Genomic DNA, 27,825 nt, shown 5'->3' with positions numbered 1-27,825 from the left:
GTGTTTTATACTCCTTAAAGTAGATCAAGTCACAAGCAATTGCATTGTTTGTGACAAATACTTTACAAGATGTCTTCCACTGAACTGAAAATACATTAAAAAAAAACCAGATGGAAATAATAAAATCCCATAATAATGACACACTGAAACTGAGGATGCCAAGTAGAAATATTGTATCCATTATGGCTGACTCCATTATAGAATAATAAACTGACTACCGCCAGTGTGCGCGCCGCCCTCACCTATTTGCTTAATGTCTCATAAGAGCGCTCTGCAAAGTACCACAGTGCAACAAATAACCAGAATGGATTATTATGTAATATTTCTTCTGGAATAGGTTTTAGTTATGGTCCATACCATCGTTCAGACGTGGCACTGATTTCTAAGTCATGTGGGTAAAGTATTTGGAGTCTGGAATATTTATGACAGTAACTTAAACACATATTAGCATACAGCATATATGCTGTCTGACAGCAGAATAAAAAATTCTCCTGAGCCATATTACTAAAATTGCAATAATTCAAATATCAATCGGTACACAATTAAGATCGGTTATTCTCCCATTAGCCACAGTAACTGGTAGCTTTAATATTCCAGAGGATGAAAGACATAACTTGGGGGAGATGCATTTTATGTTATGTTTTACTATCCTTTTTACAGTGATCCGATAAGCTCTTCAATAAGCTGATTATACTGGATGGTCTGGACATGTTTCACCCAGTAGATATTTGGGTGTAGATGACATTTAATGAAGGTATCTACAGTATCTATAAATTACAGAAACCTGTGCGTGTGTGCCAATGTCTCTCCTGGGCATAACTCAGATACCATCTGACCGATTGTCTTCAAACTTTCCGTGTGTGTCGCCAATGACCCGGAGATAGTTTATGCCCAGTGGGAATTGCACACAATGTCTGTATCTGTCTGTCTGCAGGGTCTGTCTGTCTCCCATGCATGCATGTACGTACATCATCAACACAACATCAGCAGTTTTTGACAACACCAGGGATCACTGTATCTCCATGTGTCATTGATCGGTCATATGGTAGTGGGTACTGGGTACCACACTGGGTACTCAGACAACGGGTACTCTGAACACAAGTACAACGGGTATAACATGAAAAGGTAGGACATGCATTCTCAACTTGCATGGTTCCCGACTTAATTTGTTCACGTCACGAGTAGGACGCTGCCCATTTATTAACCCATTGATTGCAATATTTAACGTTATTAGTACTATGGTAAGGGGTATCACACTGGGCACTGTAACTACATGTACAGCAAGTACTCAGACAACAGTCACAACAGGAATTCCATAAAAGGATTAGGCATGCATTCCCGGCAACTTGTTCCCGATTTGCATCGTTCCGGACTTGCGTGGACCCGTGTGGACCAGTGCCCGCCAGTCTAGTGTTTTATAATGCCCAATTTATACTGTATGTAAATTAACTTATGAGCAAAGAAGAGCTTTGTTCATAAGTTATAAAGTTTGAGGTTTAAGTGTGTCTTGAAATCCAATTTGTCTGAAGTTGCGTTTCCTGCTTAAGTTAACGAAAATAATACAAAATAAAAAAGGCGTCCAATTGGCAGCGTGCACAACAGCACAACATACTGTATAGCAGTGGTTCCCAAACTTTTTCATGTCAAGGACCCCCGAATCGATCATTTATTAGGCCGCAGACCCCCATTTGAAAAGATATGCCAGTGACCCCGATAAGAGAGGATTTGTACGGCTCTAGCAGTGATCCCGAAACATATTAATTTCATGGACCCCCAGTTTCACATGCACGCATTAGTCTAGGCCCCGATTTAATGGAATTTCTATCTCTGGTACCCCAATTTATATTGTAAAACCACTGTTAATTTAACTCTGAGAGTGTATAAATGGAACCAAACGGATCCGTAAGCGTCTGTTTGGTTCCATTTCTACACTCTCAGAGTTACAGACCCATAAGGGTCCATTTGGTTCCAAACTATCATTTAGCTGGGGACCCCCTGGAACTCCATCAAGGACCCCTGGGGGTCCCCAGACCCCACTTTGGGAACCATTGCTGTATAGTACTGATCAGTCAATCAGTTTGCCAGATTAGACAAACAGACCCACACACACTCACACGGCCAATCTTAACAATATGAACATACTTGTATAATGTGTTTTTGATCACAAACAAGAATAATGCCTACGTGGGCTGGGCATCTAATGAAACAGGACATTTAAGTAAATGAAAATCTATCAATCATTTACATTAGTTCAAATTAAAGGTCTTAGTTCCACTACAGTGTGGAGTTTGTGCTGAGAAGTCTTATAGTTAATTGGCAAGATATTAACATCAAGTCCTTGTGTGGGCTATTTACATGACTGACATAAACCTGATGTGGCTCTAATGTTATTCTAGTGCCATTCCCATGAGGCTAGTTAAAATATACCTTCTAGATACGTATAAAGTACTGCACAATAATATGGCTAGTACTGTATGTATATGTACATAATATCATGTAAATAGATTTAATGTGAACAGCTTTACAAGCACACACACACACACACACACACACACACACACACACACACACACACACACACACACACACACACACACACACACACACACACACACACACACACACACACACACACACACACACACACACACACACACACACACCCCTTGTTATCTCTTGCCCTGTGCATGTACTGTAATCCTTACCCAACACACACAAAACACACACGCTCTCTCTCTTCTCTCTCCTCTCTCTTCTCTCTCTTCTCTCTCTCCTCTCTCTCTCTTCTCTCTCTCTCCTCTCTCTCCTCTCTCTTCTCTCTCTCCTCTCTCTTCTCTCTCTTCTCTCTCTCTCTCCTCTCTCTCTTCTCTCTCCTCTCTCTCCTCTCTCTCCTCTCTCTCCTCTCTCCTCTCTCTCCTCTCTTCTCTCTCTCTGTATTTTAATTTTAATTAGGGGAATAATATTTTATCTCTGAATTAAATCGGTTTCTTTCCACTCTGTTCCTGTATACTAATGAATGAACATTTATAAATATTTGCAGATCTAGTTCTCCACAATGTCATCTTAGGGAACACATTATGCTAATGGCTATGGACTAAGCATTTTGAGACGTATAACAATCCTTTATACAACTTTGTTCTGTCTGTCTGTCTGTCTGTCTGTCTGTCTGTCTGTCTGTCTGTCTACATACAACACGAGGTAATACCTCAAATGCATAGAAATATTAATATAGGATCATAGATCATAGAACCTGTCATCAGTCTAAACAGTAGAATAAAAAAATCACACTTGTGGGCGCTCTTATCATCATACATCATACATCACATTCCGTGCTCAACCAATCAAATCATCACAAATATAATTTTGGCCAATCACTTTTAGCGTCTTCACTTTCCTGCCCTCACTTTTATCTTCTTTGCTCAGCCAATCAAATCCTCGCTATGGGGTGATCAGCCAATCTTCAGCCAATGTTTGTGTTCACACAAAGCTGGGCATAGCCCCTCAAAAATAATAATCAGTACATTAAAACTATACGGATGCCAGGTCTGCAAATGAGCTGGCATCACATGACAATATCCTAAAGGTACTGTACCAAACTATAAACTTACCACTGCAGTGACTTGTTGGTCATTCTGTTTGGCCAGCTCAACCATGTTAATGCCATTGTAGAGCAGGTTTTCCATGCAGCCATAGAAGTTTATCTTGGAGCTGTCGGGCGTTTGGGGACTACGGCCCTGGGCTGCCCCCACAGTCAGCTGCTTGGGGAAAACAACAATTATCACCGTTGAGCAGAAATCTTGTATTTCCATATTTTATATTTTTATGTTTATGTTTTCCATATTACTCTATTGTATACTTACTAGAATTTCGCGGGCCTTCGGCCCGCTCACCCTAGCGCCATGCGATACGCAAATGGGAAGAAGGCAATGGCAACCCATCATGTTTTCATCTATGCATTTGCTTGGAAAGCGCAAAGTTGCCAAGCTGGCTGAGTGGCCTTGTTTGGTTTTGTGTATTTGCGTATGAAAGCGAGCATGGCAAGGCGCAGGAACAGTATACTGTACTGTACTGTGCTGTACTGTAAGTATTTGTACTGTACTGTACTGTACTCATGTGTACTGTACTGTTCTCTGTACTGTTATTAGTGTTGTGTTCTTATTTGTTATTATTATTATTACATGGAGTAATATTCTGATGTACTGTACTGTAGATATTATAGTTATTAGTGTTGTGTTCTTATTGTTTATTATTATTATTATTACATGGATTAATATTCTGATGTGAGCTTTCTTTCTGTACTGTACTCATGTGTACTGTACTGTTCTCTGTACTGTTGATATTATTGTTGTTATTAGTGTAGTGTGTGTGTGTGTGTGTGCCATTTGAGCTGCATCGCGAGACGATCCAAACCCCCCCCCCCCCCCCCCCCCCCCCCCGCACACACACACACACACACACACACACACACACACACACACACACACACACACACACACACACACACACACACACACACACACACACACACACACACACACACACACACACACACACACACACACACGTGTCTGCAGTGATACTGCGTTACTGATACATGGGTGGGGCGATACATGGGTGGGGCAACAAGTAATCAGACTAACTTGTGAAAGAACACTGGCGAAACTACTGACATAGCCAACATTGTCTACACTATACTACTCTATTTGTTGTATTTTATATTCAGCTCATCTAAATGATTCTCACTACTGTTAATAACAGCGACTACACTGAGTTTTCTATAGATCATAACATTATTTAGGCATTGAGAGTGCATTGGGCGTTTAAGTTAAATAACTCCGAAACTACAAATCATTTCAAAGTAAAAAGTTCCAGCATGTGTCTCCACAGTAAGCTGAATTATAAAAAGTGTGAATGGAGTTTCTAGGTGAAAGTGCTTTTTTGACGTGCCAATATCTGCCATTGAGCCCCATTGTGAATTTCTCAAATTTGAAAGCACAATATTTCTAAAACTATGAAACATTTCAAAGATTTATTTTCAGGCAAATGTCCACCGTAAGATGAACCTATTCTAAATAGGTTTCTAGGTGTAAGTATGTATGCCAAAGTTTGTGCTATTGCCATTGAGAATGCATTGGGTGTTTAAGTTAAATACGGGGGGGACATATTTTGACAGCAGAAACTGCCTGTCATAATTTCTCCCCCTCCCTATTCCAAAGCCCCACCAGGTACATTATATATTTAAACTATTTTCAGCAATGGTACACGTATTTTTTCAGTGGGTAGATCTTGTTGAGCTGGTCATTTTGAAAGTAGATCTCACTTGTGGGCACCCCTGATTTAGGTGAACCTGTTTTCTTTTTTAAATATTTAATATTTCATTACATTTCTTCTCTTCTGAAAAATAAAAATATAAAAAGTGAAAGGGGATGAGTAGAATTGTTTTAATTTCAATTAAGACACATTATTCGTTAGTGTTATTTATTAGGACTTACTTAGTGTTATATTATTGTGTTACTTCATGTTCACACCAGAAAATGAAATGGATGTAGTGCTGACATTGTAAAGTGTAATGCGAATGTATTTCAGGGTGTTGGTGGATGTCATGTATTTATGTTTACCCACATTATTAGCTATTCACATTGCTTAATAAAATATTCAAGCCTGCTAGCTTTTTAATATGCAATATTTATTTAATTATATATTGATCTTCCTAGATGGAATGTCCCACAGTTGTATGTTGTTGTGAAATGGATGGGAACAATGTTTCCCTTATGTTGTATTTTAATTAGTTAGGCCTACATTAGTTTGCCTGAATGTAGTAAACATTTTTAGTAATGTATATGTATTACTTCCTGCTTAGGTCTACTTCACTTTTTAAAGTAGTGTTGAATACTGAACCTTGAGTGAGTTAGGTTGTGATTGGTGGACAGATGGTTCTATTGTTCTCCTCTTTGGCCAATCATTGCAAGCCTCCACCTCAGGCTCTCTAGTATAAGAAGAGTGTAGTTGTAATGTCTCAGTCCACAACTCCTCTGGAACTCCTCCAGAATATCAATCATTTCGAACCAGAACTGACTGTGGACTCCAGACTTCAAGTGAAGATGAACAACAACAACAATTCTGCTCCTGAGGAGGGAGTGATGCTAGCAGACAGAATGGCTCGACAGGAAGAGGAGCTCACCTGTCCTGTTTGCTGCAACATCTTTAAATATCCTGTTATCTGGCTGTCGTGTAGCCACAGCTTCTGCAGCGCCTGTCTGCAGCAATGGTGGATGGTGAACAAGAACAGGGACTGCCCTGTTTGCAACTCCGAGGACGCACCTCCTGTCAACTTGGCCTTGAAGAACCTCTCTGAGAACTTCTTAGAGGAGAGAAGTCGCAGGTCTCTCAGAGATAATTCCAAAGTGAATACTCTATGTGATTACTTTGACTCACTTCAAATACTACCTGAGGTTAATACTTTGTGTGAGTACTTTAATGTACTACAAATACAAAGAGGAAACTTTGTGTGAGTAATTTAGTACTGCATATACTACAAGGCGTAGTAATTAGTAGTGTGTTGTAGTAGTGTAGATCATTTGAATACTATATCAGTTTGTAACCACCTTTACACCTTGTTTGAGCTTGTATATGTGTGCTATTTTTGATAGCATCCATATTCCCCCAGAATAGGGATGCTGGTGTTCAAGGTGTTAATTTAGTAAAAAATACTAAGGCAGGATTGAATCAATTAACATGTTTTCTGTCCATCCATTGACATATGCATTACATGGTTTGTTAGTTAGTATTACAGTACACATGTCTGGGACACGTATACAAAAGGAGACATGGCTGATTATATGGCCAGGGAGTTATTTTTACTGAATCATTGGAACAGATTGTGCACCCCAACCTTTATGAACACATCTGTGAAGAAAGCTATTTTCAACTTGTATTATGACCTTCTGATGATACTGATATGACAATATGAGAATCAGTGTTTGTCCACATTCGTCAGGAATTAAAATGTCATATTCATTATATTAATGAATGAATATGCATGCACTAGTGGTGCAATTGCAACTCGTCTCTGTGTGTTAACGTGTGTTGTTTGAACAGATTATCACATTATATTATTCATAATTTGTTTAGATCATCATAGAGTGCATTGCAAAGTGAAATATGTACTGTGTTATACCAGTCAAAACATTCCTATTTTTCTTCTTTTTCAAATAAAGGTTCGACAGCTACAGTTCCTTTGTGTGTTCATTACAGAGAGGCCATCACATGATCACAACACTGTTCACGGTTTCACCTCATTTAATTATGGGCATCTTGTACTGTGAACAATACCATGTTTTAATGACAATGGAACACCATCCGTATGCACCACTTTGACTGCATTACATGTGAATGGTAAACCCATAGAAGACCAATCAATGTATCACACGGTGTGATACATGGGTGGGGCAACAAGTCAGACTAACCTGTGAAAGAACACTGGCGAAACTACTGACATAGCCAACATTGTCTACACTCTACTACTCTATTTGTTGTATTTTATATTCAGCTTGAAATCACTACTGTTAATAACAGCGACTACACTGAGTTTTATATAGATCATAACATTATTTAGGCATTGAGAGTGCATTGGGCGTTTAAGTTCCAGCATGTGTCTCCACAGTAAGCTGAATTATACAAAGTGTGAATGGAGTTTCTAGGTGAAAGTGCTTTTTTGACGTGCCAATACCTGCCATTGAGCCCCATTGTGAATTTCTCAAATTTGAAAGCACTATATTTCTAAAACTATGAAACATTTCAAAGATGTCCACCGTAAGATGAACCTATTCTAAATAGGTCCTATTCCAAAGCCCCCCCAGGTACATTATATATTTAAACTATTTTCAGCAATGGTATACTTGTGTGGGCACCCCTGATTTAGGTGAACCTGTTTTTTAAATATTTAATATTTCATTACATTTCTTCTCTTCTGAAAAATAAAAAATATAAAAAGTGAAAGGGGATGAGTAGAATTGTTTTAATTTCAATTAAGACACATTATTCGTTAGTGTTATTTATTAGGACTTACTTATATTATAGCGTTATATTATTGTGTTATTATTCATGTTCATTTACATTGTAAAGTGTAATGCGAATGTATTTCAGGGTGTTGGTGGATGTCATGTATGTTTACCCACATTATTAGCTATTCACATTGCTTAAAGGACCACTTCACCACCTTTCAACCTATCCTCATATAATAGGTCCTCACTAATAATCATGATAAAATGGCACCATTCTTTTCTACTCGGTCTGTGTCTCATACGAGGGCTGTGGGCAGTTCAGAAACCCGTCCACCAGAGATACTGTGTAGCGATTTGCAGGATTTTTGGACAAAATCTGGAGGAGTAATATTAAAAAATGTGTTTTACAAAAGTCGACCTCCTGGTGGCGCTATAACAGGCCGTTCTGAAAAACTGAAAAACTGATGGACGGAGTGCAAAACATCCCCTCCCCATGCCTTCGGCCTGGTGGAGACAATAAGGGAAGATTGATACCACATGGGCCAAAGTAGCACTAATTCCAGAGACCGACCTTCCCTGACCCACTACTTACAACAGGTGACAGTCAGTCTGTGTCATATGAGACAGACTGAGTAGAAAACAATTGTGCCATTTTATCATGATTATTATTAGTGAGGATAGGTAGAAAAGTGAAGATTGAAGATAGGTTGAAAAGTGGTGAAGTGGTCCTTTACACATTGTGGTGCATTGAGCTTGTAGATCAGCTACAGTATGTTTGAATCAGAGTGTAGAGTAGGAGAGTAGCGACACGCTTTGATATCACCACAAAGCGGGTGCCTATGGGCTATAGTTCCAAACATTGCTCCTATGGCTGGAACTATCCCATTGAGATAGAATGAGCACTTCTGCATTCCATTGTTACAATGGGTCTAGCTACCGTAGTGTCGCCACTCTGTTACTATTCCACTCAGGTTTGAATGGCCCAAGAATGAAATGGGGTTAAAGTGGTTAAACTGATGTGTACGTAAGCCTTGCCGAGCCATGAGGCCCATATAGGGACAGGAGCCTATCTCCTGTTTCTGTAGCGTGAGGCAGCTTGATGTACAAGTACACCCCCTGGACATGACGCTATAGTATGTCGCAGGGACTTACCCCCAATCCCAACCCTTGATGCTGAGAGCCAAGCAGGGAGGCATTGAGGCACCTGTACTTATCCAACCTGTACATGTTATTTTTACCTTTTAGGATGATTAGAATTTAGTTGTTATTTTTCATGTCATGATTATGAATTGAATACCCAGGACCTGAATGGAAACAAGACCGCAAGGACTTTTTTCTGATTTAATTTCTGTTTGACCGTACCCTGTACTGATACATTTCTGCCAATAAAGTATTCATCAAACTTTGTATTTATTTATTTGACAGGGACAATGCTCATTAATGAACATTTCAGTTTTCACTTCCATGTAAATGTGCCAGAGTTAGCCATAAGCTAATTTACATCTGTAGTCCCTTTGCACTCCACTTTGACAACCAATGACCTAAACAACTAGCTTTGTTAACACATGGCTACATTGCTTTGTCAAAGCTGAAAGTAGCAACAAAATGATGTGACATTTCCTCCAGAAAATCACATTTTATTAATCAATCAAAAGACAACATATTACACAAGACACAATGCTTGTGTGAATAGGCTAGATAGCATTTTATGTATGGCACTCTTGCGTTTGTAGTGTTTCTCTCCAGTGTGACTTCTCTGATGGAGATTAAAAGAACCTGGAGTTATAGGCCTACTAAAGCTTTTTCCACACTCGGTACAGTGCAAGGCTTTCACTCCTGCATGTATGTGTGTGGATCCATGACACTGACACTGTGTGGGAGGAGTTTTACTCAGTGTCATGGATACACACACATACATGCAGGAGTGAAAGCCTTGCACTGTACCGAGTGTGGAAAAAGCTTTAGTACTCCAGGTTATTTTAATTTCCATCAGAGAAGTCACACTGGAGATAAACACTACAAATGCAAGCAATGTGGAAAAGGTTTTGATACAGTCAAACTGTTAAAGACACATTTCATTTTAATTGTTATTTTATAAACATGTTTTTCCATTCCATTAAGATCCTGGTGGATTTTGGCACTTTCTCTAAAGCATTAAATATGCCATTTTTACCTCCAAAATGGGCCTAAAGACAGTTGGTCCAAACCTCACCAAAGGACTCCTTAAATGGGAATTGAACCCATAATGTTGTCATTGTGGGCAAAGTGTCTTTACAGAGCATGCTACCAAGTGCTGTGTGGTTCTAATCATTACTATTTTTCTTTCTCAATGCAGGATTATATTATTACATTTATAGGCTATTTAAGTTTAAGTACAGCTTTACTTGTTGACTGTTTACTTTACTTGTGAGCTGTTTATGATAGCTAGCTGCTGCATCAATCACTGCTAGATAAACTGGTAGTTAATTCACCTGAACATTTATTTTGCCAATCACATTCCTATAAAGTGCTTTACCCACAATGCATTGCAAACTAAATATTTCTATGAACAAACAATAAAAACTATACATTAGGGGTACTTTTCAAGTTTTTGATCAACTTTTCCTTCTTCTATAAACTGGTGTTCGCTTTGTCAACTATGCTACTATATCCTTGGGTGGCACCATGTGTGTTATTATCCTTGCATCTTTGACCTATAAATACAGCTTGAAAGCTTTTCATATTGATGTGGAAATGATGGTAATAGAAGGGATTCTGAACTGATGAACATCATGAGGAAATACCTGGATATCTGATCCCATCCCCAAAACCACCTTTAGTTCTTATCTTTGGGAATAGTAAATAAGACCATGGCTGAGTATGAGAATGTATATACTTTGGGGTTCAGTGTTCCCCACTTACAACAATAAACCCTAACCCCAGCCTAAACCCTTTTTTTCCCAAATCTTTGAACATACAGTATTTTTTAAGCAAACATTTTCACCTCAAATCTTTGCTTCTGGGGGGCCTTGGAACAACATAGGCCTACCATATTGAGATGGTGTCCGCGACCAAATGAATATCATTTTGGGGGTCCTTGACATGAAAAGTGATATAGTGATATAGTGACATGAGTTGTTAAATAAATGCTTTTATTTGTTTTTGTTTTGTTTTTGTGTTTTCCATTATAGGCTATGCATTGCCAAAATCTGAAAATTAAAAAAAATAGCCGAGTGTTGCAACCGCGTGTTGCAATTTGCAACATGTTCTGAGCTTGTAGATTTGCTATTCTTTTGCTATAGGGTCTTTGACAAAGACTAAAACTAAAGAATTTGTTGTGACTAGTGAGACATAACATCCAACACTACAGGGTCTCATGGAAGAACAGAGGGGACTATTAACCAATTGTGAGTGACTTATAGACTCATCATTGCGTCCACAATTTGTGTTAGCCAATGATACCGATACCGCATACCGATACCAGTGTTGTGATCTCATGTTTATAGCTATTTAGCTATATATCTCGTGTTGTGTTTATAGCAGACTCCTCACTCAAATGTGCACTCATTTACCTGCCATAGTGTTAACCCCTTACCCCTGTGTCGGATCGGTGGTTAGAGCATATTCGCCGATACCGATATGACAAATAAGGGGCCGATACCCGGATACAGTATCGGGACATCCCTAATTTGCAATTGTGGGGAAAGCGTCTGTCAAGAAAAATAAAAATCAACAGAGAATTCACACTGGAGAAGCCATACTGCTCTGACCAATATGGAAAAGGTCATTCAGAGAAACACTACAGGATTCACAAAGAAAGGAAAGAAATAATTCAACTGTGTACTGTGTGGGATGAGTTTTACTCAGTGTCATGGATCCACACACATAGGCCTACATGCAGGAGTGAAAGCCTGGCTTGCACTGTACCGAGTGTAGAAAAAGCTTCAGTAGGCCTATAACTCCAGGTTCTTTTAATCTCCATCAGAGAAGTCACACTGGAGAGAAACACTACACATGCAAGAGTGCCATATGTCTACATAAAATGCTATCTAGCCTATTCACACAAGCATGATTAAAAAGGGTTGAATAGAGTTTCTCTCCACACATATTTGCCTCTACTGCTGCCATGCACAGAAGATATTTCGAGAACCACCACTATAGACCAAGCAATGGTCAAACACCTCCTTCTAGTGACAAAACAGTGAGCATAGCATTTAATGATCCACCAGCATTATGCACTACTGAATGACAAAAGCGTAGATCAATTACTGACCGACTAGCCATCATCATTACATACACTCTGTTCTTTTCAGAAACAAAACTAGGACAATGACTATGTTTTAATGACAATGGAACATCCTTATGCACCACTTTGACTGCATTACATGTGAATGGTAAAGCCATAGAAGACCAATCAATGTATCACACGGTGTGATACATGGGTGAGGCGATACATGGGTGGGGCAACAAGTAATCAGACTAACTTGTGAAAGAACACTGGCGAAACTACTGACATAGCCAACATTGTCTACACTCTACTACTCTATTTGTTGTATTTTATATTCAGCTCATCTAAATGATTCTCACTACTGTTAATAACAGCGACTACACTGAGTTTTCTATAGATCATAACATTATTTAGGCATTGAGAGTGCATTGGGCGTTTAAGTTAAATAACTCAGAAACTACAAATCATTTCAAAGTAAAAAGTTCCAGCATGTGTCTCCACAGTAAGCTGTGAATGGAGTTTCTAGGTGCTTTTTTGACGTGCCAATATCTGCCATTGAGCCCCATTGTGAATTTCTCAAATTTGAAAGCACAATATTTCTAAAACTATGAAACATTTCAAAGATTTATTTTCAGGCAAACATGTCCACCGTAAGATGAACCTATTCTAAATAGGTTTCTAGGTGTAAGTATGTATGCCAAAGTTTGTGCTATTGCCATTGAGAATGCATTGGGTGTTTAAGTTAAATACGGGGGGGGACATATTTTGACAGCAGAAACTGCCTGTCATAATTTCTCCCCCTCCCTATTCCAAAGCCCCACCAGGTACATTATATATTTAAACTATTTTCAGCAATGGTACACGTATTTTTTCAGTGGGTAGATCTTGTTGAGCTGGTTATTTTGAAAGTAGATCTCACTTGTGGGCACCCCTGATTTAGGTGAACCTGTTTTCTTTTTTAAATATTTAATATTTCATTACATTTCTTCTCTTCTGAAAAATAAAAATATAAAAAGTGAAAGGGGATGAGTAGAATTGTTTTAATTTCAATTAAGACACATTATTCGTTAGTGTTATTTATTAGGACTTACTTAGTGTTATATTATTGTGTTACTTCATGTTCACACTAGGGATGTGTAAATGTGTCAAAAATGAAAATCGATTAGCATAATTCAATATTAATCAATTATCGACAAATCGATAAGCCCCCCCCCCCCACACACACACAAAAAAAATAAAAATAAAAATATTTTTTTTCTTTTTAAAAAGGAAAAAAAAGTGTTGAGCCAATTGATCACCATAGCAACCCCAGCCTAGGCCTGATTAGGTAAATTCCCAACACCTGCTAAATCCTCCAAACATGTATCTTGATTGGAATCAATCTCCACTCACACTCAATGACTCACACTCCTCATGCAGCTACACAGACACATCCCAGGCACACTTTGGTAGGCCTATAGCCCTGTCCTGTTTGGATGACAGTATTGCCTTTCCAACAGATTTTCATTAAAAAAAAAAAAGAAAAAAAAAAGAAATTTCATAATCGATTTCGGGTCCCGTTAACGATAATCGATTTGTCAACAAATCGGACCCATCCCTACGTTGTACGTAGCTGTTTTGTGTTGCAGCGCGTTGTTGCAGCGCGCGCGTGTGCGTGTAGTGTTGGTGTTGTTGTTCTTATCCATACATGCGCCTCGGTTCGTCCCGTTTGTTCCAAGCCAGGTGTCGACGCAGTCGTTCGCGCAATTTTCGTGTTTGCATTATTTTAACTGTGTATGTAATCGCGGCGCTGTCCATCCAAGTTAGAATCAGTGTGTGCGGTGTGTTGTTGTTTGTGTGTGTGTGTGTGTGTGTGTGGCTGGCAAGCGTTCGTCTTGTTGTTATCCTAATGTGTGTGTGTGTAGTGTGTAACGTCCGGTGGTGCATCCGGATGTAAGATACGTATCATAAAAACTTGTGGGTGACGTGGTGGGCTTTGAGCAAATGGGAGAGGGAATATAGTGTTGCCAGGTCCGCGTATTGTAAGCGAGTGGTAGTGTGTGTAAGTAGCGTGTTGAATGGCATTTTTTCTGTGCTTGTTTTCATAGACGTGGCAACAAATTAGCAACAGTAGCCAATGGGAAAAAAGGATGCAGTGTTGCCAGGTCCGCGAGTTTTAAGCGTGTTGTAGCGTGTTGTAGTGTGTGTGAGTAGTGTGTTGTATGGCATTTTTTCTGGGGTTGTTTGCATAGACCTGGCAACAGTGTTCCGTGGCCCGTGTGTGAGTGTGTGCGTGCGGGGGTGTCGGTGCTTGTGGCGTTTTTGTGTTTATTATTGATATTGATGTTATTTGTGAGTGTGGAAGGCAGCCGGCTTTAGTGGCAGTGCAATGACAATTGTTCCGGGGGTGGTGTTGAGTGTCAGTGTGCTGCGCGACATGAGGAGATAGCCGTGGATCGACGTGGAGGGTAAGTCTGTGACGTCACTGTCGTGTGAGTGTAGCGTGTTGCAGTGTGTCAGTGACGTGTCAGTGTCGTATGCAGTGTGTGACTTTGGGTCCCTTTTCCTGGGTTGGGTACACCTTTTCAATTGTATAATAGATGACAGTGCTGCGCAAATGTAGTGAGTCTGGACGATCTACAAGCTCACAACGCTATCTTTGAAAAATGTTGAACATTTTGAAATGTTTTCACCTATAACGACCAAATGCCCAAAACACGGACGCTAGGTTCAAACTGCGGTTAAATCTGTCTGTGGGTTTTATAATCATTTAACCTTTAGGACTGAGACCAGATTCTACAAAATGTCTTCTAAATCATGACAGTTTTCTGAAAAACCTATGTTTCTATGTCAGTCGTCGTCGTTAACATCACACATTATCAACATTCTTGAGCACACACACACACACACACACACACACACACACACACACACACACACACAGCATCCCAAAGAGCCGATTTAGACTTTGCGATATGCGGTCCGACCCACCTGGTTCACGTGCCAGTGACTGAACACTGCTGGCACCTGAACCCTGCGTGTGCTTTGATCCACAGTGAAGCTCAGGTGAGAGTTCAGCTGCTGCACTGCCACATGATGCCAGTGCTGGTCGTCTAGCAGGCTGCCCAGGGATACAGGGGGCAGGCTGGCAGCGGACAAATTGCTACCTGAAACAAAGCAGAAAATGGACAGGGAATTACGTGGAGGAAGAGGATGAAGGAGGAAGAATAGAAGTTGAAGGGTGAAGTGAGGACGAGAAAGGAGAAAACACAGTCAGTGCTCTTCTACCCGTGCAGGAGTAATGTGTTATCCTCTGTGGGTCATAGGGTTTCATCGACCCTGTCAGGAGGAATTCATTTTTGTGGTCGTTACTTGGTCTGTTGAAATGAAGACAAATGGATATCTGAGTCTGCACATGACAATCTTTTAAAACAGGTTTGCAGTGTGGCATGCACACCCAGGGTGAATGTGGTTAATTTGGGTTAGTTTGAACAGTCTTTTCCTTGAAACGAAGTTATTCAAAGTTTGGACGGTAAAACGTGTGTGACAGCTTCTGCAGAATATATTCACCTTCCAGAAGCTTAGGAGGTCAGATGACAAAAATCACCCTCAATCATCTCACCAGTTGACCACTGCACCCCTTATGGTTTTGGGAGAAAGGGCCTACATGAGCAGCCAGATAGACCCAGTCATTAAATATGAATTAGATATTCTTAGCAGGGAGCTAAGAGAGTGCACGTGCACGTACAACCCCCCCCCCCCCCCCCTCTCCCTTCACATGGACATGACACAAATGGACATTATTATTAGTATTACTAAAAAATTATGTATTATAGTCTTGCTATTTAGGGATGGAAGTGTTTTAAATGGTAGGATTTATTTTAGCTTTTAGTCCTCTTGTCCTGTTTTACTGCTCACTTCTGTGGGGCTGACCTACGTACATTTCATTTTAAAGATACGTTTTTAAATATGTATGTGACAAATAAAGATTGATGGAGCTAATTAATCAAGGAAGAGAGAGAGAGAGAGAGAGAGAGAGAGCGAGAGAGAGAGACCTTTAACGAAGCCTTTATTTCATCTTTTGTGTACACTCAAAATATTCTTCAGGACATTTCTAGAAATTACATGCTTTGGGTACTCACAATAATATTAAAAAACATTTTCTTTTGTCCAGTGACTCTTGCTCAATGCTACACAATGCCCCCACATCTCAACAGTGAGTGAGTGAGTGAGTGAGTGAGTGAGTGAGAGAGAGAGAGAGAGAGAGAGAGAGAGAGAGAGAGAGAGCGCAGGGACAAAATGATTTGTTTCAGCCAATTCATGCCAATTCACTATTCGATCACACTTTAGATGAATGGAAATGACAGGTATAGGTATCAATAGGAAGGACCTGTGTTTAAACACAGCAATAAGCTCAGCACAGCAATAAGATGCTTGAAGGAGGTGCTAGCCATATGGCACCTCTTGTTGCTAAGTGACCATCCAAATCCATTTGAAGTGTAGCACTGTTTTGTTGAAAATGTGAAATGCACAGCAACCACCCTTTAAAATACCTGGAAACAAATAATGCCTGCATGTGTAACCCAAGCCTGCATTTTCACCTACTTAGGCCTACAGTATGTGTGCCATGTGTTCAAAAATAGTTCAGCTTCACAAATTTGGTTAAAGTGATAGAATATCATAATAGAAAGAGCACAAATTTATGTTTGCTTCATGCATGTACATGCCAAAAGGCAACCAAAATCTACACAGTTGTATTCAGCACAATCACCTGTGCACTGTGCACATAAAAGTAAGTATGACATTTCCATTAGAAATCAATTGTGCTTCATATTGACCAAGGTTATGTAACCAAGGATCATGACATGACCCATAAATATGTTTCTCCAAAAGAATGAAAGTGATAATTAAATTTATGAGTGACATAGTTTTGGAAGATTACATTAAATATAATTTTATAGTATAACATTTTGGTCCATATTTTATCCATCCAAAACCTGAAAGAGAGCCACAAACAATGCTGCCCACATGTTCAGCTCTGCTAAAGAAGCTACTCCCTGTGGGTGCAGTGGCTTACTGCTTCTTTTATCTGAGTTGAAGGGATTTCGATCAGATGCTATAGTTAGAGTTGTAGAGCCTGTGCTGTACAATGGTTTCATTGTTCTAACATTCCACACCGTTTCCCAAGACAATCAGCTAATCATATTCCACCTGCCACACATCCGGCAGTAGCTCCTGCTATGGGCCTTCACTCAGCCAGACTCAGCCATCGTATTTCTCACAAAGGCAATGATGACATGCCTTATCAGTAGACAGCTTGTCGCAGCCGCTTCAGCATTTAATTCTTAGACAGCACTACTGCTTGAAATACACCTGGGACGAGATTAATATACAATCTCATTCTATCGCTGCCTTGCACATTGATTGAAAACATCTTGAAACAAGGAAGGGATCGAGCACAAACTGCTACATGTAGCTAGAATGGCATTGATGTCTCTCTTTTTTTCCCTGTGTCCTTTTCCATTATTGTGCCGCAAAACAAGGTAGTCAACTAACTGTTTACTAGAAGCCAGCTATTGTCACTGTATGGCTGCAATACAAGGGCTCAGCTGCAGTATAATGTACATTATGGGTCCAGATCCAGACACATTATGTAGCTTTGTCTGGCTTCTCTGACACTGCTGAGGCTCTGGTTGGGTCTAATAAAGAGGCTGGCAGTGCCCGTCTGGCACGAAATTCGGCAATATGGTAGAGTGGGGGTGCCCAAAAGGTAGGTCGCGATCTACCAGTAGATCACAAAGGCTGTGCAGGTAGATCACAGCATGGCATGGTCCTAAAAATATATTTAATTTAAATAGGCTGTTAAAAAACAACTTTTGGGAATCTGACACTTGAATTATGGTGACTTGTCAGTTCAAACCCACAATGCAATACTTTGTTTTCAAGATTGTTGTGCACAAACGTCAGTAGCATTACAAAGTTACATACAAAAAACACCCTACCAATTCCATTTGTCTCTCTATTTCCCCATTCCAAGTGTGTTTGTATTATGTCTTGCTGTATGTAACGCCAGCGACACTATTCCAAAGCCCCCGTACATTTTTAAACAAATTTCAGCAATGATCATATTGGTGGGTAGATCTTGTTGAGCTGGTCATTTTGAAAGTGGCCCTCAAGTCAAAAAAGTGTGGGCACCCCTGTGGTAGAGGGATATGGGAAACCTTTAGATCTCCAAATTATATGATTGCATGAATTATATGATCCACTCTATCCACTCCTGGCATTTTCGTAGCCTGGTTAACCACTCCCCCTTGAAATCGCATTTCCATTCATTTGTGCGGAAGAATCTGGACCTGCTAATACATGGTTGGCTGTGGGAGCACAGCATTGACAGACATCCCCTTCAGCCAAACAGTGTAACAAAGAAGGTACAGTACGTCATCTCCACTCTCCAACCAGAGAACGACTTTATGGCTTGAACCCCATCTTCTGGCTGCTTGCAGCTATATTTATTATTATTATGATTATTCAGTCATTATTGAGCTAATTATTGATTATTGATCGTTTGAGATTCAGTGGAATGTTGTATCCCATGCATTAGTATCGTTTTAATGAAAACATTTGACCACTGTATTAATTGCTTAAATTACTTTGGATTTAAAGTAGCTGTCTCAAGGTTCACGGCTTAAGGCGCGAACCATTTTGGTTCCGTTCGTACAACCTTCAGAGTGGATTTCCTGTGTACACAATCACATGCTGTGCAATACAGTAAAGGTACCAGCATTGGCATAAGAGTTATTGTGTGAACAACGTTGCTGTCTTTGCAGTCATCCCTGCACTGCAGGAATCCACAGCTTGTGATGACCCGATGGCTTCGGACATGAAGTAGCGATTGGAGTTGACACTGAAAAGGTAATTATAACAGGCCCTGGTGTGAGTGTTGATCCCAGAGCTGAGAATGCTGGACCTGCACAGTAAAAACATGTTGGGTTAATCCAACTCTGAGGATTAATCTGTAAGGGTCCATTCAGACTGATTATTTTACTGAGTGTGTATAATAACTGAAACCACCAATAATATAGTTCTTTTTTTTATATCCTTGGTAAGGGGAATAAATGTTGCACTCCCTGAGAGAGGAATCCACAGGCGGACACAGCATTTGGGGGTCATGCATACGGAGGAACACTGTTCTAGACTGTTCGCCACTTAACTGTGAGTGGATGACACCATAAAGCACAAAGCATTACACGTGGGCACTTCACCATCACCATGGATTAAAACACAGACCAAAACTCAAAGTTGGTTTGATACTACTCACAGACCTCTCAACTAAGATCACAACTCATTAACTGAATTTACTGATGATTGCTCCAAATTCCTCCAGAACTTGTTTTGGGCACAAATGTTCTGCTCTCTAGTCAGTGGTCCAAGGTTTATTATTATCTTCCAAGTGGTCTACAAATAATGTATAACATGTGAACAGCCAATGAGATGAAGCTCATCTAAATACAGCAAATCTGCAGGTCAAATTTCAGTGACACAAATAATATGATCAAGACGTGTTTATTTCTATCTGCTGCATAATGTTGGAGGGACATGTTCCACAGAGACAATACAGTATCAAGAAAAATTCAGCAAATAATATAACAGTTTTAATCAGTATCATAATAATAATACAAATCAGATGCAAAGAAGCAATTATGTAGATAGACTGATGCAGGAGGGGGGGTAAAATGGCAGAAGAAACAGGCTCTAACACAAGTCACCACCATACTTTATTCTAATATTGTCTCTGAAAACTCTTGACACAGTGAATAAGAAATACCACTAAAAAGAACAGGTCAACAGTACATTAAGTTTGCAATAAATCAACTTGGTGTTTCTATAATGAAGCTCTTGTCATTCTGTTCACACTAAACAGATTTATCTTTCATATGTGTGCGCTCATGGCATTTCCGGGCACTTGAAGTAGTGAAACTCTTTCCACACTGATCACATCCATAGGGTTTCTCTCCAGTGTGAATTCTCTGGTGGCTTTTAAGGGTTGACATAATGGAGAAGTGTTGTCCACACTGATCACATCCATAGGGTTTCTCTCCAGTGTGAATTCTCTGGTGGCTTTTGAGGTGTGCCATTTGAGAGAAGTGTTGTCCACACTGATCACATCCATAGGGTTTCTCTCCGGTGTGAATTCTCTGGTGTTTTTTCAGGTTGGACATTTCAGAGAAGTGTTGTTCACATTGATCACAACCATAAGGTTTCTCTCCAGTGTGAATCCTCTGGTGGCTTTTAAGGTGTGCCATTAGAGAGAAGTGTTGTCCACACTGATCACATCCATAGGGCTTCTCTCCGGTGTGAATTCTCTGGTGGCTTTTGAGGTGTCCCATTTGAGAGAAGTGTTGTCCACATTGATCACAACCATAGGGTTTCTCTCCAGTATGAATTCTCTGGTGGCTTTTAAGGCTTGACATCATGGAGAAGTGTTGTCCACACTGATCACATCCATAGGGTTTCTCTGCCGTGTGAATTCTCTGGTGGCCTTTAAGGGTTGACATTTGAGAGAAGTGTTGTCCACATTGAACACAACCATAGGGTTTCTCTCCAGTATGAATTCGCTGGTGTGATTTAAGTGTGGAGATAGAAGGGAAATGTTTTCCACACTGATCACATCCATAGGGGTTCTCTGCAGTGTGAATTCTCTGGTGCCTTTTAAGGCTTGACATAATGGAGAAGTGTTGCCCACACTGATCACATCCATAGGGCTTCTCTCCAGTGTGAATTCTCTGGTGCCTTTTAAGGCTTGACATAATGGAGAAGTGTTGCCCACACTGATCACATCCATAGGGCTTCTCTCCAGTGTGAATTCTCTGGTGTTTTTTAAGGCTGTTCATTTCAGAGTAGTGTTGTCCACACTGATCACACCCATAGGGCTTCTCTCCAGTGTGAATTCTCTGGTGTTTTTTAAGGCTTGACATAATGGAGAAGTGTTTTCCACACTGATCACATCCATAGGGTTTCTCTCCAGTGTGAATTCTCTGGTGGCTTTTGAGGTGTGCCATTTGAGAGAAGTGTTGTCCACACTGATCACATCCATAGGGTTTCTCTCCGGTGTGAATTCTCTGGTGACTTTTAAGGTTGGACATTTTAGAGAAGCGTTTACCACACTGATCACAGCAGTGGCCTTTTTGTTTAGCCAAGCTTCGTTGTTCATTCACCTCTGGTAGAACAGGGAAGCCAGACTGATGATGCAACACTGAATTGGAAACAAAGACAATGGACATATTGTTTCGTTACTTCAAGGACTTGCATAAACTAATTTGATGTTAATGTACACAGTTGACAATTTTACGAATCATTTGATTCTATGGTGCCTCCTGGCACTCCCTCATGGCACAAATTATATGTATAGGCCTACAACAGACAGTTATTGTTATTTGTATCGTTAAGAAGGCTAAACCGTTATGAACACATTACATGTATATGAGCATGTTGATTCTAGATGGTGATGATTTTGATTAATTGCAAATTGTTGTGCATTTTAGAAAGAGACATAGAACAGGTTGTCTTAGTCTATGCTAATATTATGACATATTACGACATATTACATGCTGTATATCCATAAAGACACAGTAATGAAGTAACTTACAGAGGTCTTGGTGATCATCCTGTTGAGCAGAATTGTTCCTGGGGTTGAGAGAGTTCATCTTCACCTGAAGTCTGGAGTCCACAGTCAGATCTGATCAAGAATGAACAACTACAGACTCTTCTTATACTAGAGAGCCTGAGGTGGATTGGCCAAAGTGGAGAACAATAGAATCATCTCCACCAATCACAACCTAACAGGGGGTGGGGGGCATTGGACCCCTGCACTGTTATATGTACATTATACTACAATGTTATTTATACAATACAAATACAATGTACTTTATGTATTTGACTAAATGCATTGTGAAATGATCACAGTCAGAGTAGTATGTTATTATTTAAGGCGAGACATGGTAGGTGAAATCATGATTTTTCCTTTTTTATTTTTTGTTATTTTGCTTCCTAAACATGTTTTCTTCCAAACTAAAGCAAAATAAACATTCAAAACACAGATTTAGATGTTTATTGTAGTAGTTTATTTTAGCCAATGACAGCTCGTTTTGCTGGGTGAAAATCCACCCTCTCAATTTTCATGATTAGTTGTTGGTACAAAGGAAGTGACCATATTTGGATCAAACCACAGTCAGCTCGAGGTCCAGGCCTTTCCAATGATATGTTGCCAAGATTTGGATGAGATATTTTGTCTCAAAATAGTGGCTTCAAATAAAACGTTTTGGAATTTTACAATACAATTCTTTAAAGGCTGTTTACTCAAAATGAGTTTTCCTGGGACAAAGAATCTCCTTTTCCTGGGACAAAGAATCTCCACTTCAGTTGCACTCACATACACCAAACTTTCCAGTCTTATTCATAACTATATTCTGCAGATATTTACAGATGGGTTTGTTGATATATCATTCACAGCCTGATTTACATCACATTTTATACCTAAAAACATGCCGGAAATTGTTTTTTTTATGCCTGTTGACACTATTTTCTGATTTGTGGAGTGATAATTAGAGATATCTAAAATCCCTTCTGTAATTTTCTTTGTCTCTAATATGTCAACAAAATGAAACAATCATTTTGAATCTGGCTTTATCTTCAGATTTATTGTCCTGAAATTAGCAAATGTAATGCCTAATTTGCATATTTAAACATATAATTTTGTAATACAAAAAATCTTAGTTTTAATATAAGTAATCAACTGGAGAAGTTGCATTGTGATAGCTATTAGTTAACCTTTTTTCCCTATTCACCTACCATGTCTCAACTTAAAAGATAACACAAAATGCCAGGGTGAACAGTAGCCTATTGGATAATTTATGACTTTGACACCTTCTGTACTCTCTATTTTGTATCTTCTCTGTGTGTTGGGATGTCAATTTAATTATCTAAATTATCCAATTATTTTTTGAGAACGTTTTCACCTGCATTTTTACTACAAATGATTTTCAAGGCCTAACAAGCCAGTAGTCTATTTCCAAATCCTCAGAGTCTCATAGCCACATTGTGCTCTAATGTTTTTATTAGCATGTAGAAACTGCCGGATGCTAACTTGCATATGTTGAGCAATTTTCATAATTTTCAAAAAAACACTCTAAACGGCCATACAGCCATATCATTAATTCCAAGTGTTACTTTTCAACATTTGTAGTACTACTACTACACAAATGTTGAAAAGTAACACTTTTGCTGAGGTTCATTGTGAGTTGTTGGGACAGGGTGGCTGTATTGCTTCATGACTGGCATGATGACAAAGAATGTCCCTATATGTAGGCTCTTTCTTTCTTTCTTTCTTTCTTTCTTTCTTTTGCCAGCCAAGTCTATGGACTTCATGACATACATTTTCACCCACCCAACCAGAACTTTGAACATTGTGTTGCCTTTTAAGATGCAGTGAAAACAGACAAAACAGTGTCACAAAACCCATGTCATATGGGATTTGTGGAGTCTAACCTCACAATCCACAGGCAAATCAGAGCACTTGTTTGAGCCAGAAAACAGAATGTTAGAAGTGTAGTCATTGGGGTGCAATTGAGCTCAGAAAACCTACAAGAAATAAGAAAGAAAAAAATGTCACAATCCCTTTAATGTTTGTTTGGGTCAGATGAAATGAAGTGACAATGTAGGTAGATTAATGCAAATCTAAATGGCAAAGAAAACAAAAGGCTCTAACAGACTCCAACACAAGTCACCACCATGCTTTTCTGTTCTAATAAGGCCTCTGAAATGTCTTGAGTGCATACAAATGACCACTAAATAAAGAACAGGTCAACAGCAAAATAGAACAATGGGACCATCTCACACCAATCACAGTCTAACATACTGTCCTCCACCCTCCCTACTCCCCCCAGCTATGCTCAATGGATCCACAATGAATAACAAGAGACAGTAGAGACAGTCCCATGGACACTCAAGGACATGAATAGTTACCATATGCATGTAAATGTCAGCAGGACATGGACAATGGACAGTAGTTTAGGGCAGTTTGAGGTGAACTATCCATGTAGGCCTACTGTGTTTATGGTAATTTCAGCAATCATATTACATTCTCAAATAGCCCACCATCACCAGGGATTAAAACACAGACCAGAACTCACATTTGGTTTGATACTCCTCACACACATTCCAAATTTCACCAGAACTTGTTTTGGGCATAAATATTCTGTTCTCTAGTGGATCAAGGTTTGTATTGTCCACACTGGTCACATCCATAGGGTTTCTCTCCAGTGTGAATTATCTGGTGGCTTTTAAGGGTTGACATTTGAGAGAAGTGTTGTCCACATTGATCACAACCATAGGGTTTCTCTCCAGTATGAATTCTCTGGTGGCTTTTGAGGCGTCCCATTTGAGAGAAGTGTTGTCCACATTGATCACAACCATAGGGCTTCTCTCCGGTGTGAATTCTCTGGTGGCTTTTGAGGTGTCCCATTTGAGAGAAGTGTTGTCCACATTGATCACAACCATAGGGTTGTGTCATGTCCCTTCACATGGACATGACACAAATGGACATTATTATTAGTATTACTAAAAAATTATGTATTATAGTCTTGCTATTTAGGGATGGAAGTGTTTTAAATGGTAGGATTTATTTTAGCTTTTAGTCCTCTTGTCCTGTTTTACTGCTCACTTCTGTGGGGCTGACCTACGTACATTTCATTTTAAAGATACGTTTTTAAATATGTATGTGACAAATAAAGATTGATGGAGCTAATTAATCAAGGAAGAGAGAGAGAGAGAGAGAGAGAGAGAGCGAGAGACCTTTAACGAAGCCTTTATTTCATCTTTTGTGTACACTCAAAATATTCTTCAGGACATTTCTAGAAATTACATGCTTTGGGTACTCACAATAATATTAAAAAACATTTTCTTTTGTCCAGTGACTCTTGCTCAATGCTACACAATGCCCCCACATCTCAACAGTGAGTGAGTGAGTGAGTGAGTGAGTGAGTGAGAGAGAGAGAGAGAGAGAGAGAGAGAGAGAGAGAGAGCGCAGGGACAAAATGATTTGTTTCAGCCAATTCATGCCAATTCACTATTCGATCACACTTTAGATGAATGGAAATGACAGGTATAGGTATCAATAGGAAGGACCTGTGTTTAAACACAGCAATAAGCTCAGCACAGCAATAAGATGCTTGAAGGAGGTGCTAGCCATATGGCACCTCTTGTTGCTAAGTGACCATCCAAATCCATTTGAAGTGTAGCACTGTTTTGTTGAAAATGTGAAATGCACAGCAACCACCCTTTAAAATACCTGGAAACAAATAATGCCTGCATGTGTAACCCAAGCCTGCATTTTCACCTACTTAGGCCTACAGTATGTGTGCCATGTGTTCAAAAATAGTTCAGCTTCACAAATTTGGTTAAAGTGATAGAATATCATAATAGAAAGAGCACAAATTTATGTTTGCTTCATGCATGTACATGCCAAAAGGCAACCAAAATCTACACAGTTGTATTCAGCACAATCACCTGTGCACTGTGCACATAAAAGTAAGTATGACATTTCCATTAGAAATCAATTGTGCTTCATATTGACCAAGGTTATGTAACCAAGGATCATGACATGACCCATAAATATGTTTCTCCAAAAGAATGAAAGTGATAATTAAATTTATGAGTGACATAGTTTTGGAAGATTACATTAAATATAATTTTATAGTATAACATTTTGGTCCATATTTTATCCATCCAAAACCTGAAAGAGAGCCACAAACAATGCTGCCCACATGTTCAGCTCTGCTAAAGAAGCTACTCCCTGTGGGTGCAGTGGCTTACTGCTTCTTTTATCTGAGTTGAAGGGATTTCGATCAGATGCTATAGTTAGAGTTGTAGAGCCTGTGCTGTACAATGGTTTCATTGTTCTAACATTCCACACCGTTTCCCAAGACAATCAGCTAATCATATTCCACCTGCCACACATCCGGCAGTAGCTCCTGCTATGGGCCTTCACTCAGCCAGACTCAGCCATCGTATTTCTCACAAAGGCAATGATGACATGCCTTATCAGTAGACAGCTTGTCGCAGCCGCTTCAGCATTTAATTCTTAGACAGCACTACTGCTTGAAATACACCTGGGACGAGATTAATATACAATCTCATTCTATCGCTGCCTTGCACATTGATTGAAAACATCTTGAAACAAGGAAGGGATCGAGCACAAACTGCTACATGTAGCTAGAATGGCATTGATGTCTCTCTTTTTTTCCCTGTGTCCTTTTCCATTATTGTGCCGCAAAACAAGGTAGTCAACTAACTGTTTACTAGAAGCCAGCTATTGTCACTGTATGGCTGCAATACAAGGGCTCAGCTGCAGTATAATGTACATTATGGGTCCAGATCCAGACACATTATGTAGCTTTGTCTGGCTTCTCTGACACTGCTGAGGCTCTGGTTGGGTCTAATAAAGAGGCTGGCAGTGCCCGTCTGGCACGAAATTCGGCAATATGGTAGAGTGGGGGTGCCCAAAAGGTAGGTCGCGATCTACCAGTAGATCACAAAGGCTGTGCAGGTAGATCACAGCATGGCATGGTCCTAAAAATATATTTAATTTAAATAGGCTGTTAAAAAACAACTTTTGGGAATCTGACACTTGAATTATGGTGACTTGTCAGTTCAAACCCACAATGCAATACTTTGTTTTCAAGATTGTTGTGCACAAACGTCAGTAGCATTACAAAGTTACATACAAAAAACACCCTACCAATTCCATTTGTCTCTCTATTTCCCCATTCCAAGTGTGTTTGTATTATGTCTTGCTGTATGTAACGCCAGCGACACTATTCCAAAGCCCCCGTACATTTTTAAACAAATTTCAGCAATGATCATATTGGTGGGTAGATCTTGTTGAGCTGGTCATTTTGAAAGTGGCCCTCAAGTCAAAAAAGTGTGGGCACCCCTGTGGTAGAGGGATATGGGAAACCTTTAGATCTCCAAATTATATGATTGCATGAATTATATGATCCACTCTATCCACTCCTGGCATTTTCGTAGCCTGGTTAACCACTCCCCCTTGAAATCGCATTTCCATTCATTTGTGCGGAAGAATCTGGACCTGCTAATACATGGTTGGCTGTGGGAGCACAGCATTGACAGACATCCCCTTCAGCCAAACAGTGTAACAAAGAAGGTACAGTACGTCATCTCCACTCTCCAACCAGAGAACGACTTTATGGCTTGAACCCCATCTTCTGGCTGCTTGCAGCTATATTTATTATTATTATGATTATTCAGTCATTATTGAGCTAATTATTGATTATTGATCGTTTGAGATTCAGTGGAATGTTGTATCCCATGCATTAGTATCGTTTTAATGAAAACATTTGACCACTGTATTAATTGCTTAAATTACTTTGGATTTAAAGTAGCTGTCTCAAGGTTCACGGCTTAAGGCGCGAACCATTTTGGTTCCGTTCGTACAACCTTCAGAGTGGATTTCCTGTGTACACAATCACATGCTGTGCAATACAGTAAAGGTACCAGCATTGGCATAAGAGTTATTGTGTGAACAACGTTGCTGTCTTTGCAGTCATCCCTGCACTGCAG

The 27,825-nt window shown here is 39.7% G+C and overlaps 1 protein-coding gene across 1 annotated transcript in view; it reads right to left on the bottom strand.

Moving 5' to 3' along the window:
- LOC306926640 (contactin-associated protein-like 4) overlaps positions 1 to 27,825 on the bottom strand; it is a 146,293-nt gene that overhangs the window by 55,643 nt on the left and 62,825 nt on the right. Inside the window, exons 6-7 of the mRNA XM_079506011.1 lie at positions 15,181 to 15,356; positions 3,609 to 3,755 (exon numbers count right to left, since the gene is read on the bottom strand). Of these exons, the coding sequence (XP_079362137.1) occupies positions 3,609 to 3,755; positions 15,181 to 15,356 (323 nt within the window). The remainder of the gene's footprint in view (positions 1 to 3,608; positions 3,756 to 15,180; positions 15,357 to 27,825) is intronic.

Source organism: Electrona antarctica, assembly GCF_951216825.1.
Source record: "Electrona antarctica genome assembly, chromosome: 7".
In the NCBI taxonomy this organism is placed as follows: domain Eukaryota; kingdom Metazoa; phylum Chordata; class Actinopteri; order Myctophiformes; family Myctophidae; genus Electrona; species Electrona antarctica.
Note: the sequence above shows the minus strand (reverse complement) of the source record. Positions and strands in the feature narration are given on the sequence as shown.